The 23,998-nt window shown below is 42.3% G+C and overlaps 1 protein-coding gene across 5 annotated transcripts in view; it reads left to right on the top strand.

The window, feature by feature from the left end:
- The window catches only part of LOC146867287 (tyrosine-protein kinase STYK1-like), a 340,395-nt gene that overhangs the window by 222,358 nt on the left and 94,039 nt on the right, over window positions 1-23,998 (top strand). For all 5 annotated transcript variants that reach the window (XM_085604031.1, XM_085604040.1, XM_085604025.1 and 2 more), the window contains 5 exons: window positions 774-914; window positions 2,047-2,283; window positions 17,932-18,113; window positions 18,864-18,947; window positions 22,350-22,567. In XM_085604031.1, coding sequence (XP_085460157.1) covers window positions 774-914; window positions 2,047-2,283; window positions 17,932-18,113; window positions 18,864-18,947; window positions 22,350-22,567 — 862 coding nt within the window. The remainder of the gene's footprint in view (window positions 1-773; window positions 915-2,046; window positions 2,284-17,931; window positions 18,114-18,863; window positions 18,948-22,349; window positions 22,568-23,998) is intronic.

Here is a 23,998-nt window from a genome sequence, read left to right on the forward strand (position 1 = left end):
ACCTAGACGTTTCCCCATTAGTAAATGATCTTTCTCACCATGAAATCATAGACTTCATGTTTGGAAGTGGTTACATCACCCTTTCAGACTTATGAGCACCAATGATACTTCCTCTGAGACAGTCATAAATATCTTTTGACCGAGGCATGATACGTTACCACAAGTTTGAATGCTCTAGACCAAACTGATAATGATTCTATTTCCTGGCAGTGGCGTAGCAAGTGGGGGCTCTTACCCGCACCCATCACGGGGCGGCCGCCAAGGAAATCGGCAGCACTCTCCCTCCCGCACTTACACACCAGGTGGGCGGCAAATGCAGGGGCCGCCATGGGCGGTCATACCTCTAGCTACGCCACTGTTTCCTGGTGATATGTATTCATGTGCCTTTATTTAACAGCACCTGATTCTAATGACCTCCTTCGCTGACATAGAAGTGGCAAGGCTACACTTACTTTTTCACACAAGAGTTCTGAATGTTGGCCGATTTTTGTGTCCAATAAATGATGACAAGTTGAAGTTTGTGTTTTTTTTTGTCATGTGAGATAAGGTTGAGCTACAGTTAGCATATTGTGAGGGCTAGATGAAGGCCTGATATAAGCTGATGTTTTCAACCACAGAGTCTTAATCTGGTGTACTTCCTTTGTCAGAGAATTGTCATGAGAATGACATGTCTCTTCCTGTTTACTTTAATAATGATAAAGCACCGTTCTATTGTTTTAGAGCAACCAAAGAAATAATGTATGTGTCTTTTCTCTTACCAACGTTTGTTGCAGATAATGTTGGGACGCAGATTGCAGTTATCATTATACCCATTTTACTAACTTTATCAACTGTGCTGGTGGTGGCAGTTGTCCTGTGGAAATCCTGCCAAAGACGACGGGGGAAGAAGATTGAACCTATTGTTGTGCTGAATGGTAAGAGTATTTATAGACCTTAGGTGAACCAGCCCCTTATTTATTCAGTCCTCTCTGGTACATGTATACGAGAGTACTTGGCTTTCTGAGGGGAGGTGGAATTCATTCTGTTTTAAATTTATTTTAGACTATTTCCAGGGTCTAGAAAGATCTCTTTAGTGCACCCAATTTTCAGATCAGAACTGGGACTCTAGGGAATTAACATGATTTTTTCAAGAGCATGTGATGTGTCCATTAGTCTCCAAGCACACTTTTCCTCTCATTTTTTTTAAATGGGCCCGGAGTCCTTTTACACACTTCCATAACTCTCTGAACACTCTTGGTTGTGGCAGCTGGGTTGTGGGAATTGTATTTCAATTGAGTGCATCAGCCACAAAAAATGCCTGAACCCGATCAAATGTATAAACATAATATGCACAACCTGTGTGGCACTAAATCCTAGGGTGTAATAAGTATTCACCCAAATATAGTTTCATGATTGTATATTTCGTAGATTATGAATCTTTCGTAGTAGCCCAATCCATTCGGGTACCTGTAGTCCTGATTTAATGGTCAATGATGGAGTTGATGTTATACATTTAAGATTATTACATGTCTACCTCAAAAAGTATTACACCTCTGTCATGGATGCTGGATGTTCATGGGAATATTTACTGTGGAAATCCGGTCAGCTTCACTGACAATGTGGCTGTTGCTAACCATTCTGCAATAAAGAAAGGTAAACTCAATAATACCAACAATGGTATGCCCCAGATCCAACCATCATAATAGGAACTCTTTATCTAACCATATTCTTTGTGGAAGCTTTTTCCCATTTCCACATGTGAAAGAAAGGGAGGGAGGCACTGGTTTATGGCATTTGATAAAAGTATTAAATGTAACATAACATAAGATAACAAGGTAACATGTAGATAATTATCTACACTGCCCCTGTTATAACTAGTGAGCATGATGATGGTCATGTTACACAAGGAAATTTCACTGCATATTGAGAAATTAGGAATTCAATTTTTGCTGAAAGGGTTTTTCTGAAGGCAAATGACTTCGTTATGATATAAACATCAGAAAATAGATCTGATAAGAAATCTCAAAATGTGAAAAAGAATTATCCAATATATATATTTCTCTCTAGTGGAAGACTTGAACCATGTGGAGAAGGAACAAGGAGTGCTGAACAGAGCCGCCTCCTTTGAAGATCTTAAACACATCCCAGAGCCTTTTCTGGAGAAATGGGAACTACCTCCAGATAGGGGGATCAAGAGCGTCGAGTTTCTGTGTGATGGGCGATTTGGTGCAGTGTGCCGCGCCACTGTCGGGAAGAATGGGGTATCTGAAACTGGACAAACTGCTATTGTTCGAGAATGTGCAGGTAAGCATCAGACAAGAGCAAAGAAGCTGTCTTGTATATAAATATCTTTAAAGGCTTTCTGAAATCATGCTACATAAATTCATACATTTCTTGAGTATAATTACAGGTGTGCAAAGGTTCTACCCCTCAGGGACATCTAAAGGATTTTGGGGGCTCTGGGCCAAACATATTTGGGGGGCCCCTGTTCAGAACAGCTTTGAATTTATGATCCAGTGTCAGCTCTTTCATGCCCTCTGTGGCCAGGTCACTGACAGTGCACAGGAAATTCTAAATGTGTTTACATCTAATATTCAGGGATTGTGACATGTGTTTTCAATATTGTAACACAGCAACAGCTCACCAATATTACTGCAAATAATCTCTGTGACGCCCTCCCATTTCTCATATGTGAGATCTGATCTAAAAGAAACTTTTTTATGGATGCTGCATGAAACATAAACACAACATTTCTCTACAAAATGTCTGCAATCAACTCCCACACATTACCCGTATTAAAAATAAATTAAACAAAAATGGTATTTAAAACAATCTGTGTTTAAAAAGTATTTAAGGTCATCAGGGCACGAGTGTGTGGAGAGCAGAGTCTGCTCTATCATGGAGCCCCCTCAAAGCCTGGGGCCCTGGGCCAGAACCCATTTTGCCCATGCCTTAAAACATCTCTGCTACCCCTAACTAATTATTAGTCTTGGAGGTATTGTAACAAACACCCCCGTATTTGTGGTATGTTTTCTAATTTGGGATAATAAGTGAACCACACATTCTAATTCTCTATACAGGCAAAGGAAGGTATTTCATCCTTTGTTCAATCCACGTCTCTCTTACCTAAACGGCTCCAGTGGGTTTGAGGTTAATTTGAAAGTAGCAGATTACAGATTCGCTTTTTATGTTACTTAAAATATTGAATTACTTATTACAGCTTTTCGGAATAAATATTTGACAAATATCTGATTAACATTACACCTAATTTAGTGGTCATTCGTAGTGCATTGGAGTCTTGGATAGGGAATGTGTTCCATTCTTCAATATTGTCGAAAAAGGCCTTCTTTGGTTTTCAAAGGACTAGAGCCCCACATGAACGACACGTAGTTGGTTACTTCGATTCTTTGCATGTTATGGGGTCATTGTGGAAGATCTGAATCCTCCAATAGTTATGTTTGCTCACTTCCGAATCCTGTAAGTTGCCAGCAAACTTAATATAGCAGCGACCTCCTTGAATCATATGTGAGAAAAGTCTTCTAGAAGTAAGCTCTCAAGTAGCATACCTAGATTTGGAAAGATGCGATTCTTTTAATGCAGTTAATATAGATTATGCGACACATGGAGGCAAATTAATTCTAATTTTAATGTATATTCATATGCCAGCAAGCAATTGAAACGGCAAACAAAGAATGTACTGTTTTTTTATTATCCAAAAATATGGTCGTCTTCAGAGCCAGTAGTATATCCTTACCACACATTATAAATTCCACTGTTCGGGTTGTGCAAAGAATTTGTAATAAAATCCTCAGGAAATATACAATTTCCTACTTTTAGATAATCCGTTCACCATACCTGCTACAGAATTAGTGCTTGATGTTTGTATTCAAACATTCGAATTGCATACACTGACATTGTGTTGGATTCCATAATGATGTTTTCTCAAGGGATTGAGATGTCTGTCTTTGAAGCACTGCACAGATAAACAACAAGCAGGATGGAGTTTGTGCATAGAGCAATCAGTATTATTTAAAGAAATAGTTGTGACAACACTAATATGTGAAAAGAAGCAATAAGGTGGGGGCACTCCTCACTTGGTAGTACGTAAAGCTACAACTACAGAATAGCATCCTGCAGTTGATAAATCCAAACACTGTATATATCCAAGAGGAGGGAACCTAGGTTGCCACAATATTTAGAATATAAAGCTGAAACTACAGAATAGCATCCTGCAGGTGATAAATCCAAACACTGTATATATCCAAGAGGAGGGAACCTAGGTTGCCACAATATTTAGAATATGTTGCAAAGCACTATAATGTTGGTTAACATCCATCTCTAAGTGGTAGCAGCTCATGCTGTGTCGGCGATCTGCGGAAATGGGAACTTCAGCGTTGTAATGATCCACAACTTGTCAACGTTGGTCCATGTGAGTGTATACTTATTGCTGGAATGTTCAGAGTTGGATACTAGACTTCAGAACATGGTTGATGTTAATCCTGTGGGTATGTCATTTATCTATAGACTTTTAAAATACATAACAAAGAGTTACAGTCCGTTTTACAGTCCTTTAGCTGAAGGACCACTTTCTTAATGATTAGGGTAGTCTTGTTCACTGACACTTATGACCAAAAGGTTTTCTTTAATAGTGTGGTACTCGGGATCTACTTGAAAATTACAAGGTTCTTCCTGATAATGGCAAAATTATGTTAGGATTTCTGCTTGGCACTGAATGTGTTGCAGTGTTGGCACCTTGAACTTCTAACACATCTACCCCTGTCTTTTTTTTTTAACAACAAATGTTATTGATTTCCAAGGTGCCAAATGGGCGGAGCCCAATAAGCATCAGACATGTGATAGTCATATTGTACAATTGCAGGGCACCATATATCATCCCCCTGGCAGGTCTGCAGAACATCAGACCCAAGCCCCCCTCCCCCTTCCCCCGCCCCCGCCCACACACCAACCCCCATACATATAACAGCACACAAACATAATGCAAATTTGCTCTTTTACCCTTGCACAACACCATTCCCTAAACCGGTGAGTTGCTCATGACCAGCCTATCTTTTGGGTCTCTGGATATTGTGGGCCCCAGGAGTGACAAGTCGATGCCACGGTACGTGGCCCAGCGCGCCCAGATCTTCTTATGCTTCTGCGGGCAGCCTTGTGACTGAAAGACTGCTACTTCGGCCGACATACATCTATCCATCGCTTTTTTCCAGGTACCTATGCTGGGCGGGGATGTTGCCTTCCAGTGTTGTACCCCTGTCTTTTAATGGCCAAGGTTCTTAGATTGCTGGATGAGGTGCAGTGAGATGCTATGGCTGGTGGTAGGCTGTGCCTTTACCTGTAACATACTTTATACGAGATGCACAAGCGTTGAAGCTCTCAGCTGGAGCCAGTTGTGTTAGAAAGATTTATACCACGCATGGCTGCCCTATGTTAGGGCCTCCTAGTGCTTACCTGCCACTACTGAAACATTGCATAACAAAACCAAGCTTAGGCTGAGAACAGCCAAGTTTTCAGCTGTTCCTTAAAACTGAGTAGATTCGATACTTTCCGTAGGTGAGTGGGCAAATCCATAGCACCTGAGCTATAGCTCGAAGGGAGCATCCTTCTTTTATAGCCATTTTGAAACGGGTAACCACAACCAAATTATGAGTCTAGTCCATACACAAGGTAGTGGTGGATAATGAGTCGCACAATCACATGAGCGATTTGAAACAGATAGTGGGGCAGTTCAATACAATAGGTATACCCAACTGTGATACACTATAAGGAAGGTGCCAATCGAGGTCAGATATCCCACTACCAAGGATATTGATTAAACAGGCCACACATGGCCCGTAATAGAAGCAAAAGGGAAGACCCCGGCACTCTTCAATTAATTTATAAACAATACACATTCGTTAGAAATTAATCACATACGCAGTAAGTTCCAAGTCACAGAGAGAAGAACCAATTCACATGAGGAATATCAGAAAACAAACAAATATATGCTGTGAGTTTAGTTTAATGATTTTTAAACACAGAGCACTTCATCTAGCATATTGCATCATATATCGGACAAAACATCGGACAGAGAAGAATGTCTCCTTTGTTAATATGTATGTCCCAAATCTTGCAGTTCTTGTAAATGCTAAGGTTTGACACGTAGAGTATTCTCTCTGAAACAGCCAACGCGCGTTTCGTCACTACCGTGACTTCCTCAAGGCTGTAAGGTAATGGTAAAGCAAACATTGAAGTGTCCTGAAATTAATACACAAGCTGCTGTAACAGCCCTTTGTAAACAATTTTTTTTTAAATTCAAATAATATTAAGAGCACTGTACGTCATTGACAAGAAGACTGATTAAAAACGAGTCCTATATACCATGTCACCCTCAATATGTGAACCAAAAAGTGAATACGAAAGACATGCAAAGAAAAAGAGTAATGTGAGAAGCATAGAACAAACTCCAGATTTAGTAGAAAAAATCATACCACATAGTGACACAGTCAGATTGACTGGAAAAGTGTTCATAGCTACGCAAGAAAAGATTGGAAACCGGTGAGAAAAAGAGAATCTATGAATCCGTGTTCACTTCCTGAGTAAGTTAAAGAAAGACGGCTCCATTGTTAAGGAACCAAGAAAGAAAAAGAGAATTGGAAATCAAATTCTTGTATATTATTACATCACCTTCAGTTATGATGGTTGCATAAATGTTAGCAATGGCTTTAGTAGGCCCGATCCCCTAGATATCTCCGAGGTCCCCAAAAAGTAACTCGATGAATCCAGATATTCACTATCTCTAAGGGTTGCAAAAATCGTAGCTGGAGAAGGAAAGAGAACGCAACAGTCCTTACAAGATTAGATAATTCAATCGAGAGCGCATTAATAATTATAGAGCTTAGGAATTCTACTGCCTATACCCATAACCGGACAGCCAGACATTCACCTTTGTTTAGCTTCAAGTATGAGGTAAAGCGTATTGTGCTGTAGTGGGGCCGTTTAAAACCTCCAAAATCCTCTTGAATGTAGAGATCCCGTAAACCAAACGTGGTGTAGTACGGTTTGGCAAAGACTGCATATGAGACAGATAGAGAACACAATTGTAAAATAGTTTCTAGAGAATTATTTTGAAGGTTAACACACCTAGTAGAACGTGAACACATCGTATAAGTGTGACTTACGTACACATTAGAGTTTAAAAACACAGGTTCTTAGATCCAGGAGTGATAGATGTCTCTTGTCATTTGAGCCAAGTTAAAATACATCTATAGAAAACAGAGAGTATGCACATTAGATGCATACAACGAGAAACTAATTTAATTAAAATATGAATTACCTCATATTCAATATCAATTTTGGAATAGCAAAAATAACTAAGTCTAGTAAAAGAGCACTTACGCAGTCACCAGCAAGCTACATAGGCTCTGCTATTCTTCAAATATCCCGTGAATTCTGCTAAGGAGCCATGATAAGGTCCTAAAGTATAAGGAAAGTATGTAAAAAATTATATATCACAATCATTTATCTTACCTGTCCAATAGTTAGACTGATGTTGGCAAATTGGAGCCATTTGATAAATAGAGAAGATAGGTATTACATCTTTGGCTAACCTTGGTGCTACACTATCCAGTTAAAATGTCTAAGGCAGAAGGTCTATGCTTGTGAGTATAGCTACTATTAATCGTCAACGCGGACCTCCTGTCACACACCACACTATCCACTACATTTGCCTTCAATCTCAAAATACTATCATTGAAAGTTTGAGCCATTTTTCAAACAAGGACAGAAGAGTGATGCATCTTTTTTCACTCTTGTTGCTACGCAAACCATTTAAAACGTTTCGAGCAGAATATCTCTGCTAGCAAATGTAGCAGCTGATTGTACGTCAACGCAGACCTCCCGCCACACGCCACACTACCCACCACAAATACCTTCGGTCTTGGAAAGTTGTCGTCCTAGGAATCCTATCGTCCTGCATCAGGTAGTCCCGCCCGAGGTCTGGTTTATGAACCAATTCTGTCTCGGAAGTGTTCCTAGCTCTGTGCCGAGTGCCTGAGCACACACGTACATTCAAAGACGGACTAAAGTTTGTCGGTGCGGGCGCCATGTTAGAGTAGGGGAATTTAGAAAGAAATGAGATTCGTTTGTTAAGTTAACACTGACCCGATATTTTAAATCATGGAATGTCCCAAGAAGTGGTGGGAAAGAGAGGTGAAGTGTTCCTTACATTGTACCGAGCGAACAAACACTTACATTAAAAGACGGGTTATCGTTTTTTGGTGCGGGCGCCATATTGGAATAAGGGAATTTAGAGAAATTCATTTAATTGTTGGTGAGCCATATATTAAGGTCACCACTGACCCGATATATAAAAAGAGGAAAAAAGAGATGTGGTGCATAAGATTGATAGTAGCCTAAATATATACGCTTCCAATGTCACTACATAAATGAAGTTTCAAAAGATAGAAAAACGGAAGGAGAGGGAAAGTGCACAAGGGTTGGGAGGGGAGTGCAGATAGACCCCCATCCGCCTTGATTTGAAAGTTCAATAGACCAGTCTAACGTTTTTGCATCTGTACATTTTCCGGAATAACCATTAGAAGAGTGCTGTACACAAAGAGCAGAGCAGTCATTACAATTCATTTAGTAACGATATTGAGTGATTTTGGTGGTCATCCAATACAACATGGCACATAGCAAGTTCAGAGGGGGCAAAATCAGACCCCCATCCATCTTAATTTCAGAATTCAATAGGCCATTCTGTAGATAAACATCTATACATTTACTGGTAGGGCCGTTTAGGGAGTACTGTAGATGAAAAACAAACCAATTATCACAATTCATATAGTAACAGTATCGATTAATTGAAGGTAACGTCTCCAATGCCTATACAATTTTCTAGTGGGGCCGTTTGGGAAATGCTATCAATGGAGAACAAAACAGTTGTCATAGTTCATGTAGTTACACCAGGCGTGTTCTACTTGAGAGACGCTAATGTCATCATTGCATATGGAATTGTCTACATTTAGTCTCCATTAGTGTATCAACATGGGCAAAAGACATCTTAAGCGCAATTTTACTGAAACATAATTATACATCATGGGATCACATTGCACATCACAGTAACCCTCTTGATTTTGAGCCCACAGTATAGAGACAGATTCTAGTGTACTTTCTTGAGCAGAGAGTCCATCTGTGACATTAGCTAGCAATACAAGTGATCACTCAGACAGGAATACATGTAGTTCCTTATCAAAGTTTAGACCCTGTTCTACCGCTCTTAGTTTAATGATCCATTGTGTCTCCGTTCTCCGAAGCCTTAAGACTCGGTCACCCCCTCTTTGTTGTGCTTTGGTATGGGTGATGCCATGAAACCGGATATCTTTCATATTCTCTAACAAGTGTGAATCATTAAAATGGACCGCAAATGGATACTCTCTGTTGTTGTTCCTGACTGCTCTGATATGTTCCTGTATTCGCTCTTTGAGGGGACGCAGTGTACTACCCACATAGACAAGGCCACAGATACATACTAGGCAATAAACCACAAAACAAGTATTGCAATTTATAAACTCACGCACCGTATATTTGACTTGGGTGTTATATTTGAAGTCCATTAGTTTGTTCAGTGCGAAGGGACAGACATTGCATTGTGAGCATTTAAAAAAGCTCTTTGGTTTGTTTGGAAGCCAAGTCGTGATTTGACCTTTGGGGGGCAAGTAGCTGGGACATAAGATGTTGCGTAAAGTAGTACCCCTCCTATGGGCAACCATTGGTTTCTTAGTGATATGTTTAGTTAGGGATTTATCTAGATGTAATAAATGCCAATGCTTTAATAAAATTTTATACAGAACATTGCTATGTGTGTGAAAATTTGTCACAAATGCAAGCTTGTCATTTCTTTTCCCTTTCTTCCTATGCGTGTTGTGTAACAGGGATTCTCTCGAGGTCTCCAGTATTTTAGTTTTGGCCTTCTTCAGAACAGTTTGTGAGTATCCTCTCTGTACAAAGCGTTCCTCTAAGATGTTCAGTTCCGAGGCAAAGACTAGAGGGTCTGAACAGTTTCTTCTGATCCTAGTCATTTCTCCCAGAGGGATTGCATTAATCTGTGAGCTACAGTGTGCACTGCTCGCGTGTAGGACTGAATTGCAGGATGTTTCCTTCCTATATAGTTTAGATAGAATCCTGTTATCCTCTACATATAGAACTACATCCAAGAAATCTATTCTGGTTCGATGGGCTTTGTGTGTAAAGTTTAGATTGTACGTATTAGCATTAAGATGATTCACCAATTTCAGGAGATCTATTTCGTTGCCTGACCATATCATAAAGATGTCGTCTATATACCTGGACCAATAAATGATGTGTTCAGTCACATCTGGGGGGCCTTCACACCAAAGGTGTCTCTGCTCAAAGTTCCCCATATACAGATTGGCATATGACGGCGAAAACTTAGAGCCCATTGCGACTCCCACAGCTTGTCTATACCAGCTACCCAAGTGAAGGAACACATTGTTTTCTAGTACTAGACGAGTTAAATCTAAATTTAAATGTGTACTTACCTCCGTTCATCCATATTCCGTTGTTTACATTTCCCCACCCTGCCCCTCCCCCGCCCCGCCTCACCACCCCACGGAACTCCCTCCACAGACCGCTACTGAACAATATGCAAATATGTGCAAGAATTAAAACAATTTGAATATAACCCGCAACACCTACTATTTTAATGAGATGTATGAGGTTGATAGCGAGCATGTGGAGCTGCAGGAGCCACGTTATAGGCGATGCTGCGGTTGCCTCTGCCATGTGTAAGCTTGAATAGGTCTGCGGGGGTAGCAGCAGCGAGCGCTGCAGGAACCGTGAGCATGAGGAGCTGCTTCACTGGCGATGCTGCTGTCGGGCCCCCTGCGTTAGCTTGAAAGGGTCTGTGGGGGAGGTAGCAGTGAGAGCCGCCACATTCTTTACTCCCTGCCGGAGGTTCCACATGTCTGTGGGAGGGCAGCAGCAGTGAGCGCCTGATGGCCGCTGGTGATGGTGCTGCCGGCCTCCCCCTGCCTTAGATTGAATGGGACTGCAGGGGGTGGCGCATAGCGATGCACTGCAGGAACCACCGGCAGTCTACTCACTGCCCCTGCCGGATGCTTTAACGGGTCTGCAGGAGGGTGGCAGCGAGCAGCAGCTATGCTCCGACTCCAATCACAGCTTACTGCCCCCCACAGGAGACTCCTCTTTTTCCTCAGTAACAGGTGATGAGTCAGTGGCATGTGCAGTATCGTCCTGCATGATGCCTAGAAAGGGTTGCCTAGACTGCGTTGTGCGACACACCTACAGACGGCAGCCGACACACTAACGTGTCCCGACACACCATTTGGAAAGCACTGATGTAGAGGGCTCAGATGGGTGGCTGCTCCTTTAGCCTTCTGGTCCCCAAGCTCTTGAATACCCTTCAATTAGATCTGAGGCAGGAAAGCTCAGTATTGGCTTTTCGGAAAAAGCGGAAACTTGGTTTTTCAAACAAATTTAAATAGTCTTTCATCTGTTCTGCGGAGCCTGTTGGATGATCTCCTAGCGAGGGGACACTCAGTTTCAGAGTAGCAAAGCACTTTATAAAACTCTATTCATTTATTGATGCTGCGTGGCCCAACAAAAATGGCCGGAAAGTAGTGTCCTTCTCCACAAACAACCCTGGAGTGTGAGCTTTTCTTTGTGCTGTACAAATAAGCATTCTTTGAATTCTTTAGTAGTTCCTGCGCCCACTGCCCTGCACCACCACAAGGGAACAAACATCCAACTCCATCCCAGAACCCCCTAAAATAAAAGTAGGCAAATTCAAACAGATCAATTTTAAGTGAATCAAAAAGTTTTACAAAACAAGGTATATACTGATTTTGTAGTACAAATTACAAGTTGCAGCAGCCAGTGTAGTGGCTTCAGTGCCTCAGCCCAAACATTCTTCAAAAGTAGATTCTGGATTTTCTATTGGTCTCTTAAAAAGCAGTTTTGGAGCAGCATGTGTAAACAATCACAATTGTATTGGTAAAGTAGTGTCTACTACCTAGGGTTCCTAGTGCAGCACTTCCAGTTCTTTTCTGGCCATGTTGATTTGGCGAGATGCTCCAATTTTTTAATATTTACGTGGGAGCCAAAAGAAAGGTCTGAATCAAAAATGTGTCCTAGAGGTCTACTTTGTAAGTCGTAGAATAGGTCTTCCTAGTGCCTTGGACTAGACAACAACCAGTGCATTTCAGTTTTTTCTGTCTCAATTCTGCACCGCTGCTCCTGGTTCATTCACACAGAGACATTTGTTGTTTTCATATAGTGAAAAGTGTGATTGGGACAGTTTGATTTTTTTCCTTAGCTTCCCTGAGGCCCAGATCGAAGCTTACCAGAGATGACCCAGGCTTAGAAGGTTTGGAACTGGTTGGGATTTGGTAGAAGTTGATTACCTTAACTTTGTGTAAAACAGTCATTACAAATTAGAGGTGCCAATGTGGGAGCTTGGAGGACCGCTCTAGTTATATTCCTATAAAATGTGAACCCATCGAAATTGTTTGGGTGATACTGGAATCCCAAGAGTGAATGCTTTCGAATGTATGTGAGGCATTCTTCTCCAAACACGCAAGAGATTCTTCAGGATTTTGTGGGGAGCCATGCGTGCTCATCAGAGAGTAGCAAACACAAGATGATGGATGGAGCGCTGAAACTTTTCAACAACTCACCCCAGTCACAGATCTGGGTTCAATCCATTGGTTTTTTTCTCACTATGCCCCCCCCCAAATTGGACTCAGCCATATGCAAATCAGTCTTGACCCTGCTCCCTATGGGAACAGTCCAGTCCGAATGACCAGGCCAGGTCCTCCCTCGACCGTAAACAAGCATCCTGAATCGGGTTTTAGGGGCATCACCCCTCATCAGCTAGGCTAGCATGAATCCAGTGGTGCAACGAGCACTGGACCCATGCCTGGGCATGGTGAATGTTTGATAATGTTCAGTATTCCGTCCGTCATCTGTTTGTGTTGCATGCTCGTCAGAGAGTCCCATTAGGGTCAAGACTGCTGTATGGCAATAATCAAGTGTTGCCAAGATTACCTCTCTGAGTTTGCCAGCAGTTCTCTTGCTTGTCTGAAAGCAGACTAGGAGCCTTGAAATAGGTTCAGTGCTTCCACAAAATTTCGTAGCTGTTTTGATTGTTACATTTTGAACTTTGACAAAAATAGCCAGACTTATGGGCATGATCTCCCCTCTTTATGTAATTCATATTTGAGGTCATGAGGAGGATTATATGCTTGCTGTATTGTCTTTTTCTATCACACCTTAATAAGTGGTGATCAGACTAGTTTTATGACAGGTTGACGTCTGCATGCAGATTCCAAACATCGAATGCTGAAGCGAACATGAAATGACTGAATTGTTAAATGATGAAAATGCTTTTTGCGCGTTCCAGTGCAAAAGTGACAAGGACATATTAACCCTTTAAAAAACTCCGAGAGTGTTTGGTATGCAAGAGAATAACCAGGAGAGGAAGTGGCCAAACGGCAATGCCGTAATTAATCCATGCTTTTTTAACGTTTTTATAGAACCTTATGCAGCATTCATAAAATAAAGTGCGACTTGGAGAAAGGATTCTTTCTTGCTGTCTGATGTTGTATTTCTAAAAGATTGATTTCTCAGTCATTATTTAGGGGCCACTCCTGTGGTTAGGGTGACCAACCGTCCCTAAATTTCACGGACTGTCTGTAATTTGGACCTCACATCTGTTGTCCGTGAAGACCCTTTTTACGGACGCCTTTTGTCCCTAATTTCGGACCTTGCCGGGAATAGAGCTGTTCCCCTGCGCGAGGCCTCAGCGCCCTGATGGGGCCACCTTGCACTCATCATGGGAGCATAAGAGCTACCCCACCCCGCCCAATGTCATTCTGTATGTGGCTGATTGCCACATACAGAATGACAATGGGCCAGTTTAGGCTCTTACAGCATGTGGTGGCCTCCTTCTGCTGTGGTCTAGGGCAGGACATTCTGTAAGTGTTAAAATGTACAAAACAGATGTACAAAGTTAAAAAGAAGAGGTTATAGTTCTTGCACAGCCTCATCATTTCAGAGCTGAAGCATTTTTATTATTTTATAAAACAAAGACATAGTTGCTGCTTTTTTATTTATTTTATGCACCTAACATCCATGGACAAAGCCAATAGTCCTGGCTTGTTGTAGGTCTGATGTTACCGGATGCAATGATAGAAACAGCAAAATAGCAGTCGGGCGGCACATGATGCTCAGCATATATTTTTAGATGAGGTGTTTTAAGCACGCCCTTAATTACATTAGACACGCCCCTTGGAGAGACCCCCAGTTTTTTCATCCTACTGAAAGCCCTGGAAACAACACCATGTCGCAGTCACCTCGCGTCCTGGCACTGTGCATAATTCAGGACATCCAAGTTTTCAGCTTGCCTATGTGCGGGGGAATAGTGAACCCAAGGACCAGAGAGCCTGGTAGTCCATGTTTAATGTGTGCCAGTGGATGTCGGCAGTGGGCAGCGCCTCTAACTTTCAGGGACCAAGAGTTATTCTTCGGCATCAAACTTTGATACAGCGCACAAGAGAGAAAAACAGAAAAGAGAGAAAGAAAGCGGAATAGCAAGTTAGGAAAACGGGGAGCTAGGAAGACGCAGGAATGAAAACTAACATACAAGATTGTGATAAAGACTGCAAGTGTAGGGTGGTGGAAGAAGGCAGCGTGAAGTGGAATCAAAACCAAGCAGCCAAGCATTTTTTTTTTGTTTTGACCTGGGCACTTGTTTATTTATGTTCTATTTGTTTATTTTGACAAATTAAGCCGTGCTGATAGTACTTAATGCACCATATGATCTGGAACTATTGACATTAAATCCTCTGTGACAGTATAGTTAAGGAGCAATTGTATGAAGGATTTTACATTTATCTCTCGTGTTTCAAGAACTAAGGGGCCTATTAGGATGGCGGGCGGACTTTAGTCCGCCCGCCACCCTAGCGGTGCAGGGACCGGCCGCCAGTGGTGCGGCGGTTCCGCACCGGCAATTAGGATGCCACCGCCTCCGTGGCAGTGGCATCCTCGATTCCCAGCATCGTGGCGGGCGGTGCTCACAGCACCGCCCGCCACAATGCTGGGAATGCACGTTGTGCATTGTCATGCACAAGGTAACAGGCACCGTGCGGAGCCTACCACCTTGTCCGTGACAATGTAGGGGGTGCCATAGGTACCCCCCATGTGCACCCCCCCAATACCCTGGGGGCCTGCAACTGGTCCCCGTAAGCAAAATCTGCATGGCTTTCCGTGGCGGGGTCTCTGCCATGGAAAGCCCTGTACCGCTGCCCATGCTAATATGGATGGCGGTGTCTAGCAGACACCGCAACCATATCCAGCCCCTTTTCCGCCCGGTCGACTGGTTGACTGGCGGAAAACCGTCGGACGGTCTTCCCGTCCACCAGGGTCCCCTTCGCAATACTAATATGGCGGGGAGGAAATGGGTGGCGGGCGGGGTATGATATAGGGCGGATCGCCACTGCCATGCGGGCGGTGGCGATCTGTTCTACATCATAATAGACCCCTTAGTTCGAATTTAGTCAACTTACATGTTTGAGCTAGAAAAACCATTATGACGACCAAGGCCCTAATGACTGCAGCACCTATCTGATATGCTTAATTAAACAAGCATTGGCATTGGTCTTGCCTTTGGGACTTACTGGAATTGCAAATGCTTTTAGTCGGTGCTGCACAGCATCGGTAATAAGCAATGTTTATTGCTTATGCTGTTTAGCAAAAAGTATAACGCAATGGCACGGCCACTGTTGATGGTCTTGTCATTCTATAGGTATATGATGCGTCACCGTTGCCTGTTTAATCTAATCCATCGGGCCTCCTCCAGTGCCCTAGTGGTAAGAGGGCACAGTTTTGGCAGAGTAGTAACTCGTGAGCCACGCTAAACAGACGAGAACATTTAAGCAGATATTTTGACTTTAAAGACGATGGGAATGAATCATTTAGTAATTGTCTTTTCAAATAGCATTTTCAACTGCAGGTTTATCAGTTCGTAAGGCTGTCAATAAAATGTTCTTATTATCCAACCCGATGTTGGTTAATTTATCAATGTCGGTGGATGAAATATTGTGAAGACCACATCAGGCTTTGAACCTTGGACCTGCAGGAGGTGCACAGCTCTCAACTCACTAAAGTCTCTTGATGGCTAAAGGCCTGATTTACAGTTTGGCGGAAGTGGCTTCTACGTCACAAATGTGATGGATATCTTGTCCGCCCTATTACAACTACAATATATGGTATGTAATTTGTAATATGGTGGACAGGTTATCCGTCACGTTTGTGACGGAATAAGCCGTCCACCAAACTTCAAACTATGCCCTCAGTGTTTAATGTACTTCTCAAAAGCTAAGGCAATAAATATAATCATCAATTAAAAAGGAAGATTTCTAGGAAAGGATCAGTAAAATGACTACTTTACATAGAATAAAACTTGATGCCTATACTGTCAAAATATAAAAAAATACAGTTCACTGAGAAATTGACAAAACAATGACAGCAAAGTATTCAAGTGGCGGAACATGAAATATGGTACCCATATGATATCAACATGACCAAAATAAATTTACTAGGGTTTGTTCCAGATAAGTGTAAAAGTTCTTTGTGGTTTCAGCAGTAAGACTTAGTTCTGTTTTTCCTTAATGGATTTTGGATCCCATCCTTTCTCAAAGTCTTCTCCTCCTCAAAAGATAGAGAAGACCACTGTTGAGGCTCACAGAACATTTCCTTGAATTCTTGCTATGGTTTCACAGATGCTGCATCGCTAGTGCTTTAACAGTGCAACTTAACAATGTGATCACATTCATAGTTGACTTATTTCTACTGCAACCATAAAAAGCACAAAAAGTGCAAAAAACACTCAAACTGCAAATTGATTTTCAGAAAAGATAAATGATCCAAGCTGGTTAAAGTTTTGGGAGAAACGATCCCTAGACTCCGATTTAGTTTTCTAAAAATAAAACAAAAATCTAAATATTGTTGGTGTCCAGAAAAACGTATTTGAAAAATAACAATCCCTAAATCACATAAAAAGTGTATTTGTCTTATTAATCAGGCTTTCCCTCCACTTTGTGATGTATTGCAGAGAGCCTTAAAGAGGTTTACATGAGAAAGTTTAATCAAACTGTCTGTGGCATTTGCCACTGAGTCCTCTTGAAGTTGTGGAAATCACTTGGGGCTGTCAAGGGAGGGTGCAAAATTGCTTTGCATCATTCTGACATCACTCTCAATGGATCATGAGTGCTGATGTAGTATGAGCGCTCTGCGCTGTTTACCTTCCTTATACACTTGTTGGTGTCCCTTATCATCTGGCTGAAAATTGTAAATCTCATATGGGATGAGATAACCAAAACAAGCAATTCAAATTTTAACATTGTGCAATCCTTTAAGAACTAAAAATGTAATGGTCACACAGTTATTTTCTAGAGGTGATCCTAGGCTTTAGAGTTCCTCACCGTGAATCTCACCATAGTTTATTGATTAGTTTGGTCTTCCACTCTCATCGATATGTCTTTTTCTTTGCTTGAATCTTTGCATTTAAAATGTGATGTGAGTCACGTTGACTACCTCTGCATTATCATATAGGCCATGTGGGTGAGTCAGGTCCCAGCCATAACCCACACCTTTGAAGCATGTTGTATCAATGTTAGTTTACGGAAAGCATTGTCCAGAAAGTGTCTCATTGTCTACTATTATGTACACTTGTTAGCTGCAAATCACTGAACGCTCAATCTCCTCATTTTGCATCCTACAATTTATTATTTTTGGTATTTAAGGATTTGGTTGATAGGAAACTCGATTCCACAAATTATAATGCATTTTCCGCTTGTTGATGAGAAAGTGGTTCTTGCCATAATGAAGTCACCTGTCAATTATTTTCTTCCTCAGATACTTCAAGCCCTAGTAAAGTGAAGGAGTTTCACAATCTCATCGAGTTTCACATCCGGGTATGCAACCATAGCAGCCTGGTGAAGGTGCTCTGGTGTCAAACAACGGTTGAGCCTCTGCGACTTTTTCTGGCAGATATGGATCCAGGAAACCTTCTCAGCTACCTATGGAAACTCAGAGAGGTTAAACATGATTTCATCTATCTTTTACACTAATCATAGCTAGTTGTGCACTCTATGGTGTTTACTCTATACGGACTGTATTTATGTTTCTATGATTTCAGCAAAACCCGTTCATGATAAGGACACAAGAATTAAAAGCTAAATAAATTGGGCATTATGAATGAATTTTAGAAGTTCCTGTGATGTGATTTCTGTAGTTTGGGTCAAAACATAAAGGTTCATGATTTGAGAGTGGAGCAGACATGGAAGACCTGAGAATAGCATGCAGATGCAACACAAGAGCACAGATAAGGAGGTGACAGATTGTTTACTTGAATGAAGCTGCCCTGCCCATTTGCTGACATACAGCCTTTGTTTATTTTAGGCCAGGAAGTACATACCTTGATTATAAAGGGCTCCATGACTAGGGCTATGTTGCATACCTTCATGTAGGTGGAGCTTCATACTTCAACATTCTGAAAAAAGAGTGCTCCTAAATGCTGCAATAGATCATCGGGAGCCCATAACAGCAGAATCTGGAGGTTTCAAGTTCCTGTGAAAGACTATATCCTAACAGCTTCCTTTTTAGAAAATTGGGGCTTGCAAATTATATTTTTCAGCATGATTCAGAATTGGGAATAGGTGGGGATTTGATATGCTAACACTGAGAAAAAATGATGGGCGCAATTCCATTTGCATCTTTTTGACATTTGTAGAAAGACAGAATAGAAGCTTGCTTGTAAGCATGTACTGACGTTACCTTTTTTGCAGAGCGACTTGAGGGAAGAGGCGTGTACCTATGATCTCACAGAGAAAAGAGTCTATTCAATGGCTTTGCAGCTAGCAAAGGGATTGGTATGTATGCAGCACAGCATTATGATTTATTTGTAAAGAATGCACTACACTAAAGTCGGATAAAGTAATTTTTCTTTGATAAAACATCTAGAGGTGACACAATAAAACTCTAAAAGGGTACAGTGTTTGATGACTACCATTGTATTTTTCTCTAAAAGAGGATTTGCTGTTGCTCCCTATCTAATACTATTAGAGGGTTTGTGTTAGGCGCCCTTGCATGACGTTAGCAGAGAAAATTTTGAATCACTCGTAGCTCATTTTCTATGTGTGCCTGCAGAGAGTCTGGTTACACTCTACATGTAACATTTTTAAAGTATTAGAAATGTATTAATCTAGTGCAGAGGGCAATGGGGTGCTCTAACTCAGGTGGGTGGAACTTGTCATGCATCTCAATTGAGGAGGACAGGGTCTTCAGGCAATGTACAAACCATAATGCTGTGTGTGACTTTCCTTTGGACCACCCCGAAAAGTATCCTAACCATCCTGATGTCCACTGGAACCAAGCTACACTTGATTACCCACTCAGGGCAACACTGATCTTAGGTTGCAAGGAGGATCTGGCCTGGCAGTTCAGGGTGAACTGTACCTATTGGAACTGGGTCAAGACTGATTTGCTTATGGCGCTGTCCAAACTGAGGTGTCATGGTGGACAAAAGAATGATGGGTTGGAATGCTACCTATGCTGCAGGCTACACGCACCCTTTCATCACCTTCTGTGTGTTTGACATCCCAGTGTCCATCCAGATAACCATCCTGACCCAGACCACATTGGTAGCCAACCTAACTGTCTTGCTAATGATCCTGATGACCACCCTAATACTCCTTCACACAACTCTAATGAATATCCTGACCATCCTGACATGAATCCTGACCATCCAGAGAAACATCCAAATAACTACCTGGATGACCACCTTGAAAACATTCCTAATGATCAGTCATCCTGGTAACCATGCTGACTACTCTGATACCACCATCTTAACCATCCAAATAACTACCTAGACTATCCAGATAACCATCCTGATGAACATTCAGATAACCATCTTGGTAATCCTCTATCTCTCCATCTTGACCATCCTAATAACTATCTTAATCATCTATACACCCAACCAGACCAGTCTGAGAACCATCCAGATAACTAGTGTGATACACATCCTGACGAGGATCCTGACAATCCTAATCACCATCCTGGTAACCATCCTGAAAACATTCCTGATGATCATCAAGATAATCATCCTGCCCATACTAATTACTACCCTAAGTAGCAAGATAAGGATATTGATTTCTAGCCTGACCTCTATCCTGACAACTTCTTCAAAATCTTGATAAATAATCCTGGTAATCATCCCGAAAACCATTTCATTGGCCATCCAGAAAACCACATCTGACCACCCTAATAATCATTCTAACTACCCTGGCCACAGTGGTAACCATCCTACACATCCAAAACCATCCGAACCACCCTGATCAGAATGTTAACCATCTGGATAACCATCTCAATGACTCTTTAGGTAACCAGCACTCTAACCTTCTGCATAACCATCCTGACAATCATAATAACGATGCATAATATCAACCTTACCATCCCGATAACTATTCTCTGTATCACCATGATCCTCATCGTGATTATGCTTAATTTGGCAGAGTCAGGGACACAAGCAGCAGCACAGAAAGAGATCTTCCCAGACACAAACAGGGGCTGCTGTTCCTTGGTCTGGGCCCAACCCAGGACAAATTCCTGCAAGATGTCAGCAAAGAATTGTATGGAAGGACAGCTCCTCTTCTATTATCTGGCAACACTGGATACCACCCATGGAGAGAAACATGTTTTACTCTTCCGGACCAGTCAAGGGAATTCATTTAAGAAGTGAAAGGAGATTTTTATTGACTGTATGATATTGAGGGCGCATATTGGAGGCGCATAGCGTAATTGTCTTTCGGGACAATAGTGACTTACATTTGCTTGAAACACCCTGCAGAGGTTTGTTGTTGATAGTGAGGAGGCAACCATACATGTGGGCAAGTATGTGCTTGTCCTTAAGGAAATCATAGTCGCCATAACGCCTCTCCCCTATTCACTCCTTCGCTTTCCTTCTCTCCCCTTGTTAGATAAAGGGTTGGGATAAACTAAACATTGAGTCTTAGTACGCGCACAATGAAACACTCAGTCTCCATCACTTCTTACACCCCTCAGCACCCGTTGAGCCCAAGAATATCGAGAATCGGTTATGTTGTCGAATGCGTAGACTTCTATTCACATCAATCATATAAATCTACACAACCACTGCAGGAGTAAAGCATTATTTGGATATATATCAATATTCGCAGCAACAGACTTTTGCGACATCCATATGTCAAAGGCAGTAAGGAAATTAGGCATAACATTGTAATTGATTTCAGCTTAGCCATACACATGTACTTAAATTTGTTGGCTGACTCGACCGATCCATTCAGCTGCGCACCTTGTGCCAGCAGGCCCCAACGCGCTACAGCAAACATTGCATTACTTGAAATACAGGGCATCGCATAGCGCACCGGCCCACCGAAGTACCTGACCACAGGCATCCTCCCAAATAGTCCACACAGTCCATACGTTGCGGGATAGGGTAGTAGAGACAGGACCAGTGGCAGGTCAGTCCCCTCCCTGCACCTACCCTCGGCAGTAGAGTCCAGGACCACCAGCAGGTCAGTCCCCTCCCCGCCTATTCAATGCAATGTTCCATCGTCCCCCCTTCTGGGGTCCATCCAGTCGCTGAACCTCCATTGCTGTGCATGCCCCCTTTTGTGTTAACTGTCAGCGCTCCGCCGCGCTTCGCCTTGCTCCTCTGCCGGGTGGGAGGGTGGCTTCCGTTATTCTTGCGGCTTCCCGGTCCAAGGAGGCAAAGAGGAGGAGAACCCAGGGATGCCGCCTTATATAACCGAATAAAGTTAAGTTTCAGTTTTCAAACGTGTCTCCTACGTCATAGGGAAAAAGGACTATCCCCCAAACGAGCCCTTCCGCTAAAGCTTGGTTTCATGGTGCGACTAAGGGCGCCCCTCCTCTAGGTGAGGGGGGCGCCTAGTCATTCTGAGAAAGATGCCCTGGTGAGATAATGTAATAGACATTGGCACAGAATCGTGGAATTTAAAGGTGAATAGCCCAGCCAGTTCAGGTTTTTTGTTGCATGCTGGAATGTGTAGGCTTGTTTAACTAATATAGAAAACAGTACTACTCAAATGAAATTAAATTAAAAAATATTTCTGGACTGGATGCCATACTCATGCTTGAAACTGGCAAACGTGAGAGTTCTGTGATCTGCTGAGTCAATGTGCACAATGCATTTCACCATTCTTTGCTGCTTGCTTTCTGTGCCTTCCAATGGTGCACATTCATTTAAGACATTCAGAAAGATTATTTTCTTCCAGGATTATTTAACCGGAACATTAAAACTTGTCCATGGCTACGTGGCGGCGTGCAACGTCTTGATTGATAAGGATATGAATGCAAGGCTCTGTGGTCTGGGCCTGGCAGCGGAAGTTTACAGGATGGGGGCTCTGTCCTATGGCAAAGACGCAGAAGTGCCCATCAAGTGGCTGGCACCGGAAAGGCTCTTGAAACGGATAATCACAGAGAAGAGTGACGTGTAAGTTATGTACCGTGTTTACTGTTTGATGTGTGTGAGAGAGCGTGAGCGTGAGAGAGAGAGAGAGAGAGAGAGTGAGAGAGACTGTGTTTGTGTGCCCGCGCGCGCAGTCAGTCTCTTTCATTTGTGAATCTATAACAACAAGAAGAACTTCAGGAATGAAAGCTTTTGGGATATATTTTTATTGCCTTTAGATTTTTGCAAATCCCGCCCACAGAGAGGCAATCCCATATGACGTGCTGTTGGTTATATCTTTGTTGTAAAGCTAACATATATACCAATATGGGCCTGTTTATGAGTTGCAGGGTGAGCGCCCAAGCCCTGGATTACCGGTGCCAGACAGTATACAACCCCTCCCCAGACAACAATCCACCGAACCCTCTGAACTCTGTACATTCCATGTTTTAGACCTCAGAATGAGGAATGACACACGGTAATAACAGGTCCTCCTCCACAGGTTATTATTGGAGCCTGGGAAGCATTGTGGGCTGTGGAGTGGGGTTGGAGGGTCAGGTGCGTGTAGGCAGCAGTGCTGGCTCTGCTGTGGGTGGGGTTGGAGTTTTGAATGCCCCTTGTGCTGTGAGTAGTAGTAAGGGCTGGGTAGAGAACCTCTGCTCGGCCTGGAGCCCCCTTGGTTTTCAAAGGTTAATTTCCATATCTGGTGATACTGGGCCTGGTTTTTTCCTCACCTGAGTACTTCTAAGTGTGAAAATAGCAGGGCACTCAGAATCTGCTGGGGTGGTATTTACGCAGGATAAATCCCAATTTTCGAAATGTATGTGCTTGTTGTAGTGGTGATGGTGTCAATGATAATGTTGGTGTTAATAGTGGTGATGGTTGTGATGGTTGTGGTGGCAGTATTCACCCAAAAAACGAAAAGCAGAGCTGCGTGAAAATTAAAAAAATGCAGTTAGGTGGTCATGTAAAGATAAGGATGGCACTAAGTCCTGCCGGAACATTTTTAAAAAGTCTATTGCATAAAACTTATATTAACCATTTTAACAACCAGGAGGTCTACCTATTGCTTTTGCGGATGTTGTGCAACATAAAACAGGAAAAGAAGAAAAAGTGTGCATGTACATTTTTTTGCTGTACGTGTCGTGACAATGCGAGCACCCAGCATGATGACATATACCTGTTTCTACATCACCATGCATGCATGTGCATACGGCATGACGCAGCTGTCATTCGCTGTTTTTTTTTATTTGCTGCTCCAAGATTGCAGACAACATCAGACAGTAGACTAAAATGCATTCTAAAGAGCACTGTCAAATAGACATCAGTAAAAAAAAAATGATAGAGTTGTTCTAGATGTTGCCATGCTAAGTACATATAGATGCGTACTCTTTTGTCAGGCGATCTTATCTCGACTGGACACTAAATGCAACGATCATACATGCAGCAATTCTGGTAGTTTTTTCCGTTATATAC

The sequence above is a fragment of the Triturus cristatus genome, chromosome 1_2, assembly GCF_964204655.1.
Source record: "Triturus cristatus chromosome 1_2, aTriCri1.1, whole genome shotgun sequence".
Lineage (NCBI taxonomy): Eukaryota > Metazoa > Chordata > Amphibia > Caudata > Salamandridae > Triturus > Triturus cristatus.